The sequence below is a fragment of the Etheostoma cragini genome, chromosome 20, assembly GCF_013103735.1.
Source record: "Etheostoma cragini isolate CJK2018 chromosome 20, CSU_Ecrag_1.0, whole genome shotgun sequence".
Lineage (NCBI taxonomy): Eukaryota > Metazoa > Chordata > Actinopteri > Perciformes > Percidae > Etheostoma > Etheostoma cragini.
The window spans coordinates 3,625,322-3,645,526 of NC_048426.1; the positions used below are offsets into that span (position 1 = coordinate 3,625,322).

The 20,205-nt window shown below is 38.4% G+C and overlaps 1 protein-coding gene across 1 annotated transcript in view; it reads left to right on the top strand.

Moving 5' to 3' along the window:
* Positions 1-20,205, top strand: part of nrxn3a (neurexin 3a) — a 191,381-nt gene that overhangs the window by 118,874 nt on the left and 52,302 nt on the right. Inside the window, exons 11-16 of the mRNA XM_034857472.1 lie at positions 7,983-8,186; positions 10,096-10,122; positions 15,670-15,789; positions 16,084-16,204; positions 16,609-16,869; positions 17,670-17,860. Coding sequence (XP_034713363.1) covers positions 7,983-8,186; positions 10,096-10,122; positions 15,670-15,789; positions 16,084-16,204; positions 16,609-16,869; positions 17,670-17,860 — 924 coding nt within the window. The remainder of the gene's footprint in view (positions 1-7,982; positions 8,187-10,095; positions 10,123-15,669; positions 15,790-16,083; positions 16,205-16,608; positions 16,870-17,669; positions 17,861-20,205) is intronic.

Genomic DNA, 20,205 nt, shown 5'->3' on the forward strand with positions numbered 1-20,205 from the left:
TGTAGTCCTGAACTGCATAGCCTACTACAAAAATCCACAAGCTACTTTTACGGAACATTAACCAGCATGTCAAACAGGGTAAAATAAAACGTATTTTAAGATGCTTCAGGTTGGAGGTGGTGTAATTTGGACGCTGAAAGAAGGTGGGTTGCTGGCAAGTAGAGGTTGCCCTGCACATTGTTATATTTCCTTCTCCCTGTTCTTTCTTTAATGTGAAATGCTGTTTGAATTTCCAAGATAGGAACGCTTTCCTTCCCTGGCTCTGTTGTGCCGGTTCCATGGAAAGCCGTGCAGATTTTGAACAGCTCACCCGGAGAATGAAGACAGAGGACATTCAGAAACTGTATCTCACTCAAAACAGGAGTAGTTGGATAGTTTTTTTTTTGTGTGAAAGCACCAAAGACACAAAATAACACCCCAAATCCCACCAAAAGTGTTTTCTTTCATTACATGGGCTCTTTAAAAGGCTATTCTTTAAACGGAATGCTCACTTCACATAAAACTCTATATTACATCACTTCCAGCAAACTTTACAGAGAAAACTGAGGGCAAAACAGCATCACTGATCTGTTTTAACCGATTATTCTGTGGTGCAGCTCAGCTAAAAATACCGAATCATGCAGCACGTAGGCATGTTGTTTACTACCGAGTCTGTAACTGCAACTATTAGTCGACTGACAACGCCTCACCTGTTCACCTGACTTTATGATTCATGAGATCTTTAAAGTTGTTGGTAGATTGTTCCAAAGAGTTCTGCCTCTGTATTTCAGTGTATGTTGGTTAAGGGACATTTGACAAAACGGGAAATTAAAAGTCCTTAGAGTGTCTTGTAATGTTTGAGTAAATCTTTGTGGACAGCTTCCTTTTTAACTAAAGGGCTGAATAAGTACTGGGTCAGTTCTTCCCTACACAGTAGCTTGGTTCTATTTGAGTTTAGCTGTTTATGGATATAAACTGTTTTCTGTCCTTTAAATAATGATCCAACCATTTTAAAACAACATTATAAACACGAATTCTTTAGAAATCTTTTGAACACGCTGCAAAAGACATTTATATTGATATTTTTACAAACACCATGTGGATGCCTGTACAGTAGGTTGTATTGTATGTTTTTTCATTCTTGAATGAACACGTTTTTCAAGAACATTAGAAAAACAAGACAACACAGAGTTACCTGATTTGGTCAACCAATGTGTGACTTTGGCTACTTTGAGGACATTTGGTGCGACACCTGTTTTGAACAAAGGGGTAAGTGGGCGTCCACGAAGCGTTGCTCCTATGGTGCCATTTTAATGCTACCAATCACTCACCTGACTCACATTGACTGCAATTCATTTTGGAGCCACTTTGACAGCAAATAACTCTACATCTGAAGCTTTTAAAGACTATATTGTGCATTGTTCATTTTTAAAGAAACACGACTATGTGTAAAAGGCTCCATTACCTTGTATCTCAAGTTATGGCTCTGTGGCAGACATTTTTATAAAAATAATGATAATGGCTAACAATTGTGTTATCACTAAGTGATTTGCTGTCGCATAGTTGATAAATCACTCGCAGAAGCTCGCAGACAGTTTGGACTTCCATTAGTTAAACTATCAATGTTAACTAGCATGTTAGTTAGCAGTAATTAGCCTGTGCCTATGATAATGTTAACTAGCATGTTAGTTAGCAGTAATTATGTGTGCCTATGTTATCTCCTAACATATACCTACCTCTCCGTCTCTGCTCATTGGGAATGATTGAGATTTCTCTTGCACAGCTACCAGAAAATGTACAACTTTCAGACAATTGCTTCACTGCACATCTACGTCACGCTCAGTTAGAGGCTGCGCAGTAATGCTCAGCCAACACCGGAAAAGAGCTTCTAATAGACTTCACTGGTCTCTGTCCAGAACAACAGGATCTGTTGGACCATTTCTTTAACTGTCTATGGTTTTGAGGGAAGTTAAAACATGGGTGAGGGGCTCAACAACAGAAGACCTTCTTTACAAGACTACATTTTATCTGATCATGGCCTGCAACAGAACCCTTTTTTATGATATAGTGTAGGAGGGTCTAACATACAGTACAAGAATCCTGCTCCTTTATATTGGCAAGAGGTAAAGTATTATAATTATATATATAAAAAGGACCAATATTTACAAAAAATCTTTGAAAGTACTGCATGTGTTACTGTGTGATTCAGCGCGTGAACTGTGATTGGCTTTTGTTTTCTGTTAATCAAAATCTGAAGTGGAAAGCATTTGTTAAACATGGATTCAAATCCTGTCCTGGACTGTCCTCTGGACCCCATAGAGAAAGTAGGGGAGAGAAGGATGTTAGCAAAGCTGATGTCCATCATGGACAACACCTCCCACCCCCTACATGACACTGTGGGGTCCCTGAGCAGCTCCTTCAGCAGCAGACTGATACACCCACGGTGTAAGAAAGAGAGGTCCGCAGGTCATTCATCCCGGCCGCTATCAGGCTCTACAACACCTGCACTACATGATAATGTTGTAGTTTCTGTTCCTGTTTTTCTCCCATCTACACTACACACTTTCTGTTTATCTTTAATAGCGGTATTTATATTATTCTATTACAAGTACTTAATTTTCAATATTAATGGTCACAGGTTAATATAATTTATATTATGATACCGACTCTTGCTTCATTACTCTAATTACACATTCAATTTAATTTTTAAAGTAACTTACACTGCAATAATGTTTCTTGTATCATGGCAACCAACCAATACATTTATTTGACGCCGTTTTGCTTACTCAGTCTACGTTATAATCATTGTCTGTTGTTTGCCTGTATTTCTTGTGTGCTTCCTTGTTTGCGTGTTTTTTTGTTTATTTTTGCTGTTATTGAAAAAATGCTGCTGCTTTAACAACAAAATTTACCCATTGTGGGATTAATAAAGTATAATCTAATCTAATCTAAATATATTTTTACATGTAAGATAAACTAGTTAAGCTAGTTCAGCAACCTGATTACTAAACACATTCCCTTTTTTTTATCATGGCTACAAATGAGCATATGCTAAAGTTTTTAGAACATTTGTACTTTTAGCCAGATAAATCAGTGTTAGTTAGAGGAGATTCAGCAGAAACGGAGAGGGTGCACAAACTAGTTGATTCATATTTCAAAAAGGCGATGTTCCATCTGTCCTCTCTGAGTTTTGGTAGCAGTTCCTTCCATACAAATATTATCTGTATCTCATTAATGACGATGTTGGTGTCTTTAAGGGATTTGGTTCTCTTCAAGATGTATTCCTTGTCTTTGTTTCAAAGAAGCAGTTTCACCACAGTGGTTCTGGGACATCCAGCATGGCCATATTATTTCAGTCTGATGTGATCTTGTAATTTTTCTATGCTTGTCTATTTCAAAGTAGTCAGATAGTGTTGTCATTGGCTTGATATATGTCCCACTCTTGTTATCAGATATTGAATCGGGCACTCCATCAATCAGCAGGTGTTTTTTTCTTGACCAATTGTCTAAATAATGCATTTTTGTAAACAGATTATTTATGGATGTTTGATAATCAGCAAGGCTGTTAGAGATAACTTGGATATCGTAATATCGTAATTTGGCATAAATGGTGTATTTTTTCTGGTTTTAAAGGCTAAATTACAGTAAGTATTATTTGCTTTTACCTTAATTGTTATGTCCACATTACTGATGATTATTTATCAGAAAAATAATAATATGTAAATATTTTTTGAACGCACTAATAGTCAACATTCGCATATACTCAAAATGTATGACAAAGTGAATGGATTCATGAAGAAGGTAAAGTCATGCGAGAGAAAATGTGAGGATGGAGATGGAAACTGTTCCCCACTGCTTGATGTCCATCTTGCCACTACTGATGTTGACAGAAGTCCTAAGATGTAAGCACATCTGTGCTGATTTCAGCCAGTGCTCAAGCACTGTAAATTCCTTGTGTTACTTTCTTGGCAATTAATCCCTTTCTGATTCTGGTTTTACTTCCAAGATATTGAAACCAAGTCTGGTAAACCTGTCTGTAGAATCCACAGTAAAGGGAGAGTTCAAGTTCAGGTTCTCCTACGCGCCAATCTTCACAATACGCAGCTGTCGTACGGAGACAATTTCACTTCTAACCGGTTTTCCGTCATGGTGTACAGATTGTGAGTTTAATAAAGACTGATCTGAGTCGGACACCAATTAACACATCCCCGCCCCCCACAAATTACTCCTACTCATTTTAATATATCAAATAACAGCTTACTGATAGTAGCTCTATATCTTTATCAGTTTTTCTCTTTATTCATCCAGTGGGCCATAATAATTTCCACTAAATCTCATTTTTTACTTTGGAAATTAAAGTAGCAGGGCATCAGTGGTTCAATCTGATATGGGGTGTACATTTCACCCTGAATAATTTCCAAGACATGATCTATTGAAATATTGCAATAGGCCTATCATCATCAGGAGCCATATCAGGATTGCATTGTACAGTTTTTCATTTCTTTATATATTTATTTTACATTTTCCTTTAGGTCTCATGAGCTTAGTCACCGGTTGGTTTAATTACAGCAGATTCACACAAGAGAGGAATGTCCGCTTCAACAATAATGTGGACACACCCTTTGAAAGAGCTGTGTAGAGAAGAGAAGGATGTGACCGGCGCTGAGAACTGCGTGCTTGGTATGAAGAACCAGGCGCACAATCAGGGACTTACCTACACTTCACAGCTATAGTGTGTTCCTGACATAAGTCTAGCAACAAAGTGGCTAAGTTGGCAGCACTGCCCCATCCCCGCTGCTGTACGGAGGCTCGTTCATCAGCGTTCTGTGTGTGTCGTCTTTTGCACATGCGGGCCGTTTGAAAGACACACATACATACAGTACGTACACACAGATTGATTTATAGTTAGTTATTAATGTGACAAGTTCATCTTCAAGCCAATACATTATTTATTATTTCCCTGCTCCTCTCAGCTGAATTATGTTACTGCGACACCGGGAGTTTTTGTTCCATTTTAATGCTGCTAAGTTTTATGGCAACAATTTTAGCTGATATTCATTGTGCAGGTGAAAACAAAGAATGCATTCTGTCTGCTATGCCACTAAGTTAAACAGTGTCCAATGTAAAATAAAAAAAGAAAAGGAAACTGGTCCGAGGATGTAGTATTTTCATACTAAAATAACACATTAAGGTTTTCTTTAATATGCCAAGGTCAGTTAGTTAAAAGTGTATCAATCCTTTGGACACACTTTATTAAAACGATCTCACATGCAGGTCGTCACACACATTAACACACACACTTACACCCAAGAAATATAATGTGTCAGAGTTAATCTGACAGCCCAGCCCAGAGCTGTAATGAGAAGTGAAATTGTGTATATTAAACCACGCTGTAATATGACACCTTGTCAATTACACATCAGTCCTAAACATCCCTGTGACCAATCACAGCCATTTATTTCATGTCCAGTTGAACATAGACCAAGACACATGCCTCAGCCTACAGGTGAACAAAGAACACACACTAAGAATAATAACACAAATGTATGTGTGTGTGTGTGTGTGTGAACAAAATATAATATGCTATTATCTACTATTATTTTATATCATTTTATATGCTTCTCTCCTATAGGCAGCTTACCCATATTAAATGCTCAGTTATTTTTTTGTATTCCTACCGTATTTGGATGTGGGAATGTGTATGGATGCATAATTTAAAAAAATAGGTTTTCATATCCATACGCATGGAATCACACATCTGGGAATCACCAGGCGCCTCCCGATACAATATTATCACGATACTTATGCCACAATACGATATTTTTGCGATTTCAAACATATTGAAATATTCTGCAATATATTGAAATGTATAACCTTTTTCGCACTTCAGATTTTTCCCAATTTCAAATGATGTCCCCAAAAGGAAACTTTGTCATCTAAAAAGATACATTTCTCTGTTTTTTCATATCACTTCAATTTTATTGCTGCAAAATGGTATTGTCAAGGAAACAAACTGACCACTACGTGGCGGCTGTGGCTCAGTGGTAGAGCGGTTGCCTGCCAATCGGAAGGTTGGTGGTTCAATCCCTGCAGTCCCATGTAGAAGTGTCCTTGGGCAAGACACTGAACCCCGAGTTGCCCCCGGTGCTGCGCATCGGAGTGTGAATGTGTGTGAATGTTTATCTGATGAGCAGGTGGCACCTTGTACGGCAGCCCCGCCACAGTGTATGAATGTGTGTGAATGGTGAATGTTTCCTGTAGATGTAAAAGCGCTTTGAGCAGTCGCTTTGGCCCCTCTGTATCGATACAGTACTGCCACGATACATATCGATACATTCCTTGGGCTAAATTAATAAATAAATAAAAACAACTATTTCACACTGGGTGTAAAATCAGCACATAACCACAGCATGCTCTAACAGGGAAGATTTGCTGTCAGATGATGACACAGACTAAAAAGAGTCATGCTGGATGGTCAATCCGCAACTCCTGCAGCCAAATAAATGAGGCGTGCACTGTACAACTTCATGTTTTGGCAAGGATCAGCTGTTGTTGGTGGTGAGAGCAGCCTCTGTGTAATAGAACCTCACTCTTTCTGTCGCTGCTACCACACTGTTGTGTTTGCAAATCTCAATGAGTTTAAAGACACTGGTCTTGTAGCTGTAGCTATTTTAACAGTACTCTGTTGTATTGTCATTATGCTGGAAATGTACAGTCGTTGACTGGGACTTACCTGATGAGCCACTGATTTATTTTGTACAATTACAACTGATTTGGGCCTCGGGCCGCTACGTAGTTTGTGAAATCAGGAAGGGATACAGCAGTGAAGTTGTGGATGGCTAGCAGAAAAATTGATTTAAAAAAGTGTCTTTTGAATGCCTAGTTGAGTGTCAAAGACCTTCTAGATGGTTCTTTCCACAAGACTAAAGTAATCTGCATGCACTCTCAATGTAAACTGAGAAACCACTGCAGTACGTTGAGTCACAAACACCACTTGCTGGCCAAGCAGAGAGCTTATGCAGAGAATCCTCGCCGAAGGTAGTCCAAGCTTTATAGTTTGCAACGGAGACACCTGGACAACTCTTAAAGCAAAACACTGTCAACAGTAATAGGTAAACGGGTGGCCATAGCTTGCAGGTTGAATAAGATTGTAGAGGAAGAGGGTCTGCTTGAAATAATTTGCTGGGCCTCTATATAAGGGATAATGTAGAGCGAGCCAGTCATTACTGGAAATTAGAAACAGAAATAAGCCATGTCGCTCTGGTGAGTGAGCTCACCACACACAGTGTAAGGGGTCAACGTTGCCGCCTTCCTGAGTTGGTCAAAATATGCTTTCAGACAATTTCTGGATCATACCGTAATATCAAGGTCATTCTGGAGATTATTTTAATCATTATTTCTCATTGTTTTGGATTGTTGTAATAATACACTTTTGCATAAATTAAGTATATTTGTCCACTCCTATTTTTATAGGAGCAATAAAGACCAGTAAAATATCCCTTTTGAAGAATATTTAGACCAGATTGTGATTGATTTCCATTTAATTGCAACTTCATTATGGACAATTATGCGATTAATCCTATTAAACATTTTAATCGATTGACAGCCCTAATTACATTTTATTCAACCCTGTAGGCAAACGTGGTCACTACATCCCACAGAGTGATTGCACAAAGCAGTGTTACATTAAAGCTGTAGTAGGCAGTACATTTTTCGCATTGTTGGGAAACAATGTCATTCCAGCCTTTTAGCATGTTGCAATTTAGGTGTTCTGAAAGAAAACTAGACTTCTGCTCCTTCTTTTCTATTGGCTGAGGGGGGAGAGGCAAAGCTGCAGGAAGAGGTCTAGGATCGCAATCTCCCTGGGCAATTAAAGGTCAAAATGCGCAAAAATATTCTTAAAAGAATAAAAAAAGATAATATTTCAAGTATCATGTCCCAGCTGATAATATTGTCATTAACCATGGCTAATATGTCTCCATCCTCCTGACTTTCTTACACAGAGGCGTCCATTCTCTCCTATGATGGCAGCATGTATATGAAGGTGGTGATGCCAACCATCATGCACACAGAAGCTGAGGATGTCTCCCTGCGTTTTCGCTCGCAGCGGGCATATGGCCTCCTCATGGCCACCACCTCCCGAGACTCAGCCGACACGCTCAGGCTGGAGTTGGACGGGGGTCGCGTCAAACTCACGGTCAACCTAGGTATCGTATGCCCCCCAACCCCCCCTCACATCTGCCTCCACAGTACCACCTTCACTGTGAGACGGTTCACCATTGAACAGTGACCTCTCCTTTCACTTCTATCTTTTCATCTGTTACACATCACTGTTATCCCTTAAAGGTTTCTTCCCAATTAAGAAAATAGATCGTTTTCTCTTTTTGCATGTGTGTTAATACGGTTTTGTGCACACAGATAGCCATGGACTGCTTACTGAATTCAACTTTTTACTGGATAACATCTTAGGTTACACATCATCACTTATTATACAATATTATTATAATGGTTAACATGTTTGCCCCATCTATGAAACAAACCTTATCCCTATTATTGTTTATGGAACTTTTGAGATAGTCACAGCACAATTAGCAGAATATACATTATGACGTAGAGATTACCCGGCTAATCTTTTTAAAGAACTAAGTGTGCGGAGACTTTTTAGAAGGTTACTTCCACCAAGTATGCCCACTTATCTTCAGTCTGTTATTGAACAAGACATTAGAAGAAACTTTTTTTTGTCTTTTTCACTAACCTCATTTTTGTGTCTGACATCAAGTCATCTTCCTTTTTTTTGGCTAATGATGAGATGTCTTTTATGGAAGTCAATGCTTTTTTTGTGTTTTGTTTTATGTTTACCTGTCAACTCCATTTTCCATCATGCTTTGTCAAAAGATGGTATTCACCCCTTCAAAGGCCTTTAGCCTGCGGCCCGTCAGGCGAACAGCCCGAGAACAGAGCCCAGCAAAACCTACAGCTGGCTGCGACCCCAGATACCTCCAAACCCTCCCGATCATAATTTGTAAAGTAGGAAAAACGAGTCACACCTGATATTGATATCTTGTATATACAGTACAAATAGTAGAAAACATGAAATGTAAGAGTAACGGCAATACAAGCAGACGATAGCTGGTTTTTGAAGGTAAATTTAGATAACTCATTCACTGATTTCATCCCAGATTCCAGTCAACATGTTCATGTTGTGCAGCTCTAATTAGTTAGAGCTCTTATGAATTCTTACTCTATGATAATCTTTGTTATTTTCTACGGAACATTTGTAAAATATTGTATATCACAGTAGCCTCTGATCTAGCTCAGTGACACATGTATTTATACGATAGTGCTCCAGATCAGATGGTTGGGGTTCCTGTGCCTCTGCATGGTGCTGGTGCTGATTGGATCGTGGCTGTTTGCTCCCACTTTTCTGTTGCGGTTGACGACACATGAAACCACCAGCCACATGTTGACCAACCCTCACTGTCTTCACAGCTGCATACAGCAGTTATTCTGGCCTCAGTGGGACTGTTCCAATACTTTAAATGTTATACTGCAGATTCCAGCACACCACTGTCTAACAAATTTAAAGCTTTTTTGCTTTGCTGTTTAATACCAAATCAAATTAAATCACTCTGCATTTCTTGACTTTTCAAAGATCCGTGGCTCTAAAATGGATGGCTGCCACCACCTTGTTGGTGCAGAGGCTTTGGAGCCAGATACTTTGACTTCTTTAATCTAAATATTCAAACCTAAAGTGGAACAGCATTGTTGGGTTGGGAAGTTCATGTAGCTGGTACTACAAGTGGCCATTTTACTGTAAATACTCTGCCTAAACAAGTAGTAAATATGAATTCTTGTACAATGGGTAAAAAAAAGAGCACAAGCTATGAGAAGTCCATCATTTTCTTATTTACTATTAAATCATGTTTTGGGAAATCTTTAAGATATCTCATTTAGTTTAAGTAATTAAGCTATGTCAACTATAAACACAAAATGAATAAAATGGCTGCCTTCCTGCATGTGTACGTCCCCGGAAGGGTGGACTTTTTGTTTTTGGATGTCTGCAGCAGTAACCTTGAAGGATGCAATTTCATCTGTCATTTATTCTTCCCCATCTAGACTGTATCAGGATAAACTGTAACTCCAGTAAGTTAACACTCAAGTTTCATTTTGCTTTCTATGTTGATGGATGTTGTTTTTTAAAAAGGAAATGTTTTCTAAAATGTGAGTCCTGCACCGCCCTCCACTTTCTCTTAAGCCTACCAATGAGAGGATGGGTTTGCTCAGTTGGTTGACTACCCAGACTTCAACGGAAACCAAGAGAAATATCCTCAGTAAAATGGAACGAGTGGTGATTCCTTTTTTTCTACAAGTACAAAAAGAAAGCATGATTCTCAAAAAACCAAATGTCTTTGTGGTGCGCAACACCAAGGGTAGCACTGTGCCTAGTCAGGCGGCAGCACTCTCCCAAAACAATGGAGTGTCTAAGTGACTGATGGGACAGCCTGGTCTCACAGAATTCCATGAAATGATCACAAACTGTTACCATTGCATTATGTGGTGGTTGCAAAGAATTTGTGAAAATTCCATGTTGCCACCACAACCACAGAAAACAATGCCAATGTAAAGTTACTGAGAAGATAACGTATCATTACGAGCAACTATGGTAGCGAGTAGTATGAAAGCCCGAAAATCTGCGTAAGGAGGTTGGTTGGAGGTCAGGTTGGGGTCCCTTCTTCTTTTCCTGTCATGGAACCGTAAGCCTACCCATGACCTTTTCCTCAACTTAAGAGGCCCGTGTTTATTTCACGGAATTCTTCTGTGGGCCCATCACAGATTTTTTGTGATTACATGAAACTGCGACAGATTTTGAGTAAAGGGTCCGTGTTCATTTCACGGAATTCTGTGAGATCAGGTTGGATGGGAACAACAATCTTTGAAATTGGTCCAGCATTAAAGGTGCTGTAGGAAGGATTGTGAAGGTCAAGGTCTTAGACAAAGAATTGTAACATTTGAACAATATAGTCCTACTCAAACATAGGCTTAGTTTCAGCAAATATGACAGAAAGTTTGTTTTATAAGTCTTACCTACTGTAGCTTTAAGCTAGATCGCTGCGGTAAGCAGCGGTAAAACAAGCTACAATGTGAGGTAATAGGGCATTGTCCAGCTTGTATTTACCTTCACAGAAGTGTGCTTTTTTTCCATTGAAAAAGTAAGATTAATATTCTAAGTGTCTGACAACGTTATGGAAAGGAAGATGGAGGAGGTTGACCTTTCCAACCTTTTTGAAATTGTGTTTGCTAAACTCACCAGACTCCATGTAGGTAAACAGTAATTTTAAATAATAAAATACACTTCATTTTTTTATTTTTTATTTTTTATTTAACGTATATTTAACCAGGAAGCCCCTTGAGACTCCATACACATTAAAAGTATTGCTTTTTTAAATGGATTCTGGTGGGTTTAGTGTTTCTTGTTGAACAAAAAAGGGAAGGGATCCTTTCCATAATGTTGTCAGAAACTTAGACTATTTATCTGAAACTGTCAGCTGCAAAACAAGCACTTTTGGGAAGGTACAGTAAATACAAGCTGGACAACTGCCCTATTAACTTACATTGTCGCTTGTTTTGTTGCTGCTGACTGCAGCATTCTTGTATAATACTGGACCAATATCAAAGATTGTTTTCCTCATCGGTCACACGGACATAAAAACATAGGTCCAGTTTAAATAAATGGTAGTTACCCTTTAAGAAATTTTAAAATATTTAGTATACATGGAGTTCAGTACAATGTAATTAATGCAAGATCTATTATCCCAGCTGTAAAACTTTGTTGTAACCTTACCAACGTGGCCAAAACAAAACAGATGCAACAACTGTATCTTGAAGGTAACGGCATAATGAGGCCATACATAAATTAAAGTAAAGTTATGCTTTTTTTTTTTGTCAGCACCAAAATGATCTCGTACAGAAATTAATTACCTAGATCATACAAACCTTTTTGGACAGTTGAAAACTACTTGATATTAATTTTGCATATAAGTATGGCTAAACTGTCATAAAACAGATTTAGACAACAGCTAAAAGGTATTAACCCCTTACTCTTGGTACATCAATTCTTCATAGGCCTTATCTTAACTTGTATTGGGTATCCAAAGGTTTTCAGGCAACACATCCTTATTACTTGGAAAAAAGTCTATGTGGAAATCTCATATAGTTATTTAAAAAATTGAACAAACTAATTGAGAAATTTAAAACCACGGAAAACCTAATAGTTTAAGAAATTAAACATTTCTATGTGGTGGGCTTTTCCATCACATTTTCTGTAACAGAAATGAACTATGTTAAAATTTCTTAAACTACCATTATTTTAATTGTTAACCTTAAGCAACATTCACTTTAATGCAGAGGAATTGATGATTGATTGTATACATTCATATCCCTAACCCAAAGACTGATCAACACCAAAAGACAAAAGAAAATGAATGAAAAAGAATTAATGACTTTAATGAAAATTTTTAGTTTGGTCATAAGAAACTGGTTATTAAAATTAGACTCTAGAAATATGCTGAATATGCAAGATAGTTGCAAGGAAAATTTGAAATTCATTGTATTATTATGTCAGGTTACTTTCTTAGTATTCTATGTTTAGGAATGGTGATTCTGTATGCAAACACAAGTATGTCTGCTGCTTAATAAGGATGTTTAAAGTGTCTTAGTTGTGTAGCAGTTGTCAGGCTTTCATCAATAACTATAGATTGCTTTTACTCATAATGAGGCCATGGAAATCTTTGCTTCGTTATTTTAATGTATATATAAAAGGAAGGAATTTGTATCAGTCAGTCAGCCCGTCCTTCAACCTGACAAGCTCACAAGGAAAAAAATACTCACACAGCCAATGCACAATATAGGCTGAAAAAACTAAGTGACTGTCTAGTGGTGACAAAAGTTTGTAATAACATATAACACTAATAACATTGACCTAAGCTAAACACCTCCGCTAATTACGTAGATCCCTGCTTTAACGTTACTTTATAACCTTCAAGCCACTAAGCCTGTTTAGATCACCTCCGCTGCATTGTCAATTTACTTTACCATAATAAAGAAGAGAAACACTGCCGTATTCAGCAATGAGTCCATAAACAAGGCATGTGATTACTTCATGTCTGTAATAACAGAAATGGTATCACGCTTCCATGCCGTTACTGCAATGTGAGACAATAGAGTAGACTGTAAAAGTAATGAACGTAGCCTCGGTACAACTCGTTCTCACTTGGCGGGGCGGCTGTGGCTCAGTGGTAGAGCGGCTGTCTGCCAATCGGAAGGTTGGGGGTTCCATTCCTGCCCCTGCAGTCCCATGTCGAAGTGTCCTTGGGCAAGACACTGAATCCTAAATTGCCCCTGATGCTGTGCATCGAAGTGTGAATGTTTATCTGATGAGCAGGTGGCACCTTGTACGGCAGCCTCGGCCACAGTGTATGAATGTGTGTGAATGGTGAATGTTTCCTGTATGATGTAAAAGCGCTTTGAGTTGTTGTTAAGACTAGAAAAGCGCTATATAAATACAGCACATTTACACTCGAAACTCGTCAGAAATTGAGGCTTGGTCAGTGTCAGACACCGACGGAAAAGGCACACTTTTGGGTCTGTATGGGACCCACTGAACATCCTTTGAACATCCTTGGTGCTGTTCGATTACATAGTATGGAGAACGGTATGTAAATGTAAATGGATTTGAAAGTAGATAAAAGTATAGTTAGTTAGAAAAGTATAGTATACTTTTCTAAATTTCTTATAAATGTTTTCAACTGTTAACATTTTTTAGCACTCAAAACTGTCAAACTCCTTTGTAAAATCTTTTATTCTATGCATTAAGATTATAACAATTTTATTTTGACAGCCAGTAAAATGGCCAACTTCAGCACCTCTTTTTTTAAATGACACGATTTTGAGGTCACAGATTTAGAATCACAACAAAAAAACACAAATCATCACTACATTATCACTACCCACCAACGTACGCTACTGGAAAAAACTACATCAGTATCATTAGGACTGGTGGCAATCATGCTTTGTGTTGCACTGTTACGTTGGAACCCTTCTTAGATTCTTGTGAAAAAATGTTTTCTATATTTCGGGCACTGGAAACCTTTTTATCTGTAGCCATAGTGGCAACTCTCAGACAGCTTGAAAGGCAATTTAACAGGTGGCATTGCAAATTAAAACAGGAGAACCGCTGAAAAGCATGAGAATAGCATCAAATTTAACTGATCTTTAATGTGGCTTTAAATGGCATACGAAGATATTGTGCACATGAAAAACATGCTAAACAACAAAATAAATATTATTCAAAATATAGACTAGCTGTTTACAGAAAATAATCATAACTAAATGTCTTTTTACATAGCTAATTTTATTTTAATGTTATTGTAGTTAGTTAGGAAGTTATCTGTTATGACTGATACTTATGGAGTCCCAGAAGTGACATGAAGAAAGTAAAAAAAAAACATGGACTGGGATGTGAAGGTCGAGATAAAAAATCGAGGAATAAAAAGAAGAAAAAGACAAAACATTGCATGTGTCAAAGTCAAGATGTTTTTTTTTTTCTTCTTGTTTGTGTTTGTCCCGGGTAGGCTAAATGTTTTAATTTATTTAATTTATTTTTTTCTCCATGAAAGTCAAGATCTTGAGTTAGCGTTTCTCCCTAGTAAATGTTTTTTTTCCCCAGGCGAAAACATATGGAGACAATTACGGGATTGTAAATGATTCAAAACCCATTCAGATTAGGCCCTCAGGTGTGTTGTATGGCTATTTCATTCATCAATAAACAACTCCAGATGTGGTAGTACGCCAGTAGCCGGCATTAAATTACGTCCCCCTTCCATTTAGAGCTTGTTTTTATTTCTTGAACTGCAATTTGTTTTGTTTTCTTGTCCGCCTGTACTTGTGGAACGGGCCCTTGATTTTCATGTAATGCGCTCTATTATACATTATATATGTTTAACATTGGGTGCTGCAACAAACTCTTAATGCTTCGGGTTGTGACACAGTGACGTAATACCCGGTTTGGCTAATTAATCATCCATCACTTGAAATTTAACGATGCATCTGTAACTTATCTTATTGTAAATGAATTATTTTTCTAAACTGACTTCAACACCATAGTCCTGTTGCGCCTCATCCCAAAAAGATTAGGGATATGTTAAAAAAATACATTTTATATTGGACTGCTATCTAATGTGGTCTAGCTCCATTTGGTGTTTTAGGTTTGCATTTCAGAGAAGAAAAATAATGAAATGAAAGGAGGGAAGCAAGGGAAGAAGTGAAAAGAAAAGATTTCTATACGCCTAAATGAGTAAAAGCAATTTTCCTTCTGTAGTTGCCCTATCTCAGTTCAAACTATTTGAGAGCCTTGACTCTGTTCTGCAGCATTGTGGTCAGGTGTATTGTACTTGAATTACAGATTTTTAATTTTGTATTTTTTCTCTGTGTATTTCACTGACTAAACCAAACCTTTGTTTCCCAAAGGTTTACTTTGAAAACTAAACTTTAAAGCAGTTTAATTAAAAAAATGCAAGCTAATAAGCTCTTTGTAGGATTTCTGCCAATGATTCCATGGTTGACAGTGGGAAAACAAAGGTTTGGTTTTAGGCTCAGGATGTCTTTAACTTTGTGATTGACTATTGTTCTCAGGCAAGGGACCGGAGACCCTGTATGCCGGGCAAAAGCTTAATGATAATGAATGGCATACAGTGCGAGTGGTGCGTCGCGGCAAAACCTACAAGCTAACTGTTGACGATGATGTAGCAGAAGGTACTTACCTGCATTAACTTGGTTCATGCTTGAAGAAATGTTCTTAGTGGTGCATTGTCACTGGTAGAACACCATGCTGTGGTGTGTTGCCATAGAGACTGAGCAGTATGTAATTCTGCTACAAAGAAAGCATTAAGATATGTTACCTTTAGTGACAGATTGAATTAATCTAATACTGTTAATGTAATTTTCTCCTTAAATCAGCCCTTTTGTGTTAGTGTCAGACAGTGTTCTCTTTTCTTTTCGTTTTTGTCTTTCTTTTCAACCCATCCCCTCCACCCTCCCCGTCTGCAGGCCAAATGGTGGGCGACCACACTCGCCTGGAGTTCCACAACATCGAAACAGGCACAATGACAGAGCGTCGATTTGTTTCCAGCATCCCATCCAGCTTCATTGGTCATCTACAGAGCCTTAGGTACTCAGAAAGCTTACGTTTGCTGCACTTTTGAAATAAATATGTATATTTAATGTCTTACAGTAATTGCTTTCATTTTAGCAATAAATTACATTAAAAGGTAACAAATCCGAAGACAATATTCTTTAGCTCTACAGAATTATTCAGCATATTTTAGGGAATTATTTTGGTTTTACAGCACATGATTTGTCAGGCAGTGTGTTTGACAGCTGGAGTTGGAGTTGCCCCTAAATGGCAAAAAAATACATTAACTGGACTACATTAACAGTATTAAGCTAATGGTCTCCCATATTCAAACATTAGAGTCTTAACTTACACTTATCCTTGACCAATGTAGTGTATGTTTTTCAGACTTCATGTTGTAACACAATCATTTCAATAGCCTGTTCCTGTCCTTTCCTCAGATTTAACGGCATGCTCTACATCGACCTGTGCAAGAATGGTGACATTGATTATTGCGAGCTCAATGCCCGCTTTGGGATTCGTTCGATTATTGCCGACCCTGTCACCTTTAAATCCAAGAGCAGCTATCTGAGCCTGGCCACTCTACAGGCCTACACATCCATGCACCTCTTCTTCCAGTTCAAGACCACCTCCCCAGACGGCTTTATAATCTTCAACTCCGGAGATGGAAATGATTTTATCGCTGTAGAACTTGTTAAAGGGTAAGTTTTGTCTAGACTATTTGAAAACAGGTAGTTTCATGTAAATCAGACATTGAACATTCCCAGATTTATTTCAGATTATTTCTATGTTAAAAATGTCAACTGGTCAAAATGGTATTAGATGGAGGTTTAACGAGCTTATGGTATGTGTTGGAGCGACAGTGATCGGGCGGTGGATCTGCAGTATCAAAGTCCCGCCCATACACCCGTCCGACTTGTCACAAGTCAATCCCAGGGTCAATCATTATGTTTGACCCTGTTTTTGCACTTGAACAAACCTTATTGTGATCAAACCTAGCTAACCTTTCCCTTTGGGAAAAAAGTATTTCAAGTGTACTTCGATTTTTTAGTTTCTCCCATTTGCAAACAAAGGGAATTATGACCTATACTGCCGCCACCCAGATGTTTTGGCTTCACTTTACCTGTATGCATCAACCCCTGGTTTAAAAAAATTAAGTACAGCTTCAAAGGCAGAAAGCTGAAGATTCTTTAAACAATCTGTAACTAGATATATTTATTTAAAATACTTATTAACATTTTGGTAAATATGGAAGATTTTTGTTGGTGTTGATGTTAATTTTCAACACTAGGAAATCAACAGGAAAAATAACAGTAAAATAAACAAACAGATAACAACAAAGCAAGATTGGGGGTGCTGGAGTGCTAGTGTTATGGCAAATAGCCCTATTGCACATGCTGATATAGATTGCATCGTGCTCCACTGCAAATGCTATATTGCACATTAATTAGCATACATAGCTGTATTTATATACACACTCTCAATAACATTTCTCTTGCAGATACATCCACTATGTTTTTGACCTCGGAAATGGGCCCAACCTCATCAAGGGCAAAAGTGACAGGGCATTGAATGACAACCAGTGGCACAATGTGGCCATCACCCGGGACAACAGCAACACCCACACACTGAAGGTTGACGCAACAGCCACTAGCCAGAGTATCAACGGGGCCAAGAACCTGGACCTGAAAGGTATGCAAAGGACCTAACACCTGTTACATGTTTACATCCCCTTGGGTCGAGTAAGTTGTTGAAAAAAACTTGCAACAACTGGTATTGTGCATTACAATAGGTCATTCTTTTTATATTTTACCAAGGTGAAGGCCAATCTTTATTTACCATAGAACCATGCTTGTACTCAACTATGTTGATTGTGTCTTGGTACCAATTTAACACTCGTTTTTGGCCATGTTGGACTGCCAAATTTCTATATATTTAAATTGTGCCACATTGTACAGAGTCATTTCCAAACCCTGAGAGTTAGCAGTGCTGATAAGTAACTACAAAAACATGTGTCAAGGGGGGGGGGTGTTTCTGTAATGTACGGTAATGTAACTAAGTACATTTACCATTACTTAAGTACATAGTATAAATAGTAAACGTATACATATAAAACTCAGAATTTACTTTACCCAGACAAATGAATATGGCACAGATCTGTATGAAAAGAATATATAAAATAAACATGTAATATTTCCTTGAGGGCATAGTTTGAAAAGATTGCCAAGTGAATCTCCGATCACAAAATTTACTTTCATGTAGAAAAGACAGAGGTTATCCTCTTTGGGTCACAAGATAAATTGAGAAATTCATCTGGTTTCATAGTAAGGATTGGGCTGACATCCGTTGCTTCAACATTTTCACTATATTACTTTGGACATGTCTTGAACAATGTCTTTTTATCCTGGGACTATTACAGATTCCACAAAAAATCTGATAAGACTTGTTTTAAGTTGCTGCCCGCTCACAACTCATTCATTTAAAAAGGTAAGCCTACTCCTTGTGGATATAAGGGTGGTGCAAACTATGATGGGTATATCCCACACGATTGTGTACAACTCTGCACCCCCCCCCCCAAAAAAAACTGCCAGCTTATGAGATTTAAAACATGTTTTGGGAAGAGAAGATTTTTAAATCAGATCTTAAAAGTGCCTTGCCACATGTATTTGATAACTTTGTGGTAGTGTCTAACGTTCTACCATGGACTCTGTAACATTTTTTTGTTGAAAAAAATGCCTTGGTTACCTTTTTTTAAACCATTCTAGCGTGGTATAGAAGCCTGCAAGAAGACTGAGCTGCCAGTTCTCATTAACTGTTTGACGGTGCCGATGAGAGCCTGGCTATAAGCATCCTTTACCCAGCTCAGTTGATATTCACATTCACCACATACCACAACACATATAAGCTTATACATTTTGTGCAGGACACCTTGAAGACGTGGTTGTTAAATACACTGGTTTATTTTCTGTTTGCGTTTTTTAATGGTCCAATATGTAATACTGACAGCTTGCGTTTAAATGGTTACTGCAGTCCAGATTGTGAATAGTCCTCCTTACCGTCAAAGTTCACAGGGGTTGCCAGGTTACAAACACTAACCAACGTCCCGCAATGTCAATACAGCGAGACTAGCATTGTCTGGCAATGCTTGCCTCATTGCCAGACGTTACTCTGCAGCACAGCAGAGTTGGTTAAAAGCTTGTGCTCTTGTGGAGCTCTGGACCCGGCTGACTAACATTTCAACTAACAGTTACAACAACGACCGCCAAAAAAGACTGACTGTTCTTTTTAAGACTGTTTTGTTCTTATACACAAAGAACTGCTTTTTGTCTTTAAAAGCATCTTTATTAAGATCACATGGATTACTTTAGGCTCGTTCGAGATGAACTGCGCCTCGCCTGTAAAGTGGACGAGAGCAGGCGGCAGCAGCGGGGGCGGGGAAAGAAAGCTGCGGGGAAGTCGGACAGTTTCCATCCGAGTCCAGCCGCCTTTAGCCTGGACAGGAAGTGACAAAAACACTGTGGTGCGATCCTGATTTAATAAAATATAATCAGACCTACATATCAGCTTGAACACTGTCTCCAGTTGTTTTGATTATGAAAGTGTAGCTGGCAAAGTGCTCCCCATGCGATCTGTTGCTGATTTTAATAAACAACACACTGTAGATGATCCGTGATCTGACCAGATTTAGTTTCTCTGACTTCTAAACGTCACTATCAGCCACACAACACGTGTTCTGTACAGAATAAGTCTTTAAGTCAGACAAATAGCAATTAAAATCCCCTCGATTCAAAAACTATAAAAAGTTTATATAAATCGTCATCATGGTTTAAACCAATCAGGTGTTAAATCAGCTGAGAAGCCGGCGTTTCCCAGCATGCTTTGGGTCCGCCTGGGTCCGCCTGGCTCTTGCAGTTGGTGAAAAGCAACTGCGCCGCCTGCGTCTCAGAACTGCGGCCGCTTTGCTCTCGTGAGATTTCCGTTGCCCACGTGTGCATGACGTCAGAGCAAGTCGGACAGAAATCTAACCGGCATGCAAC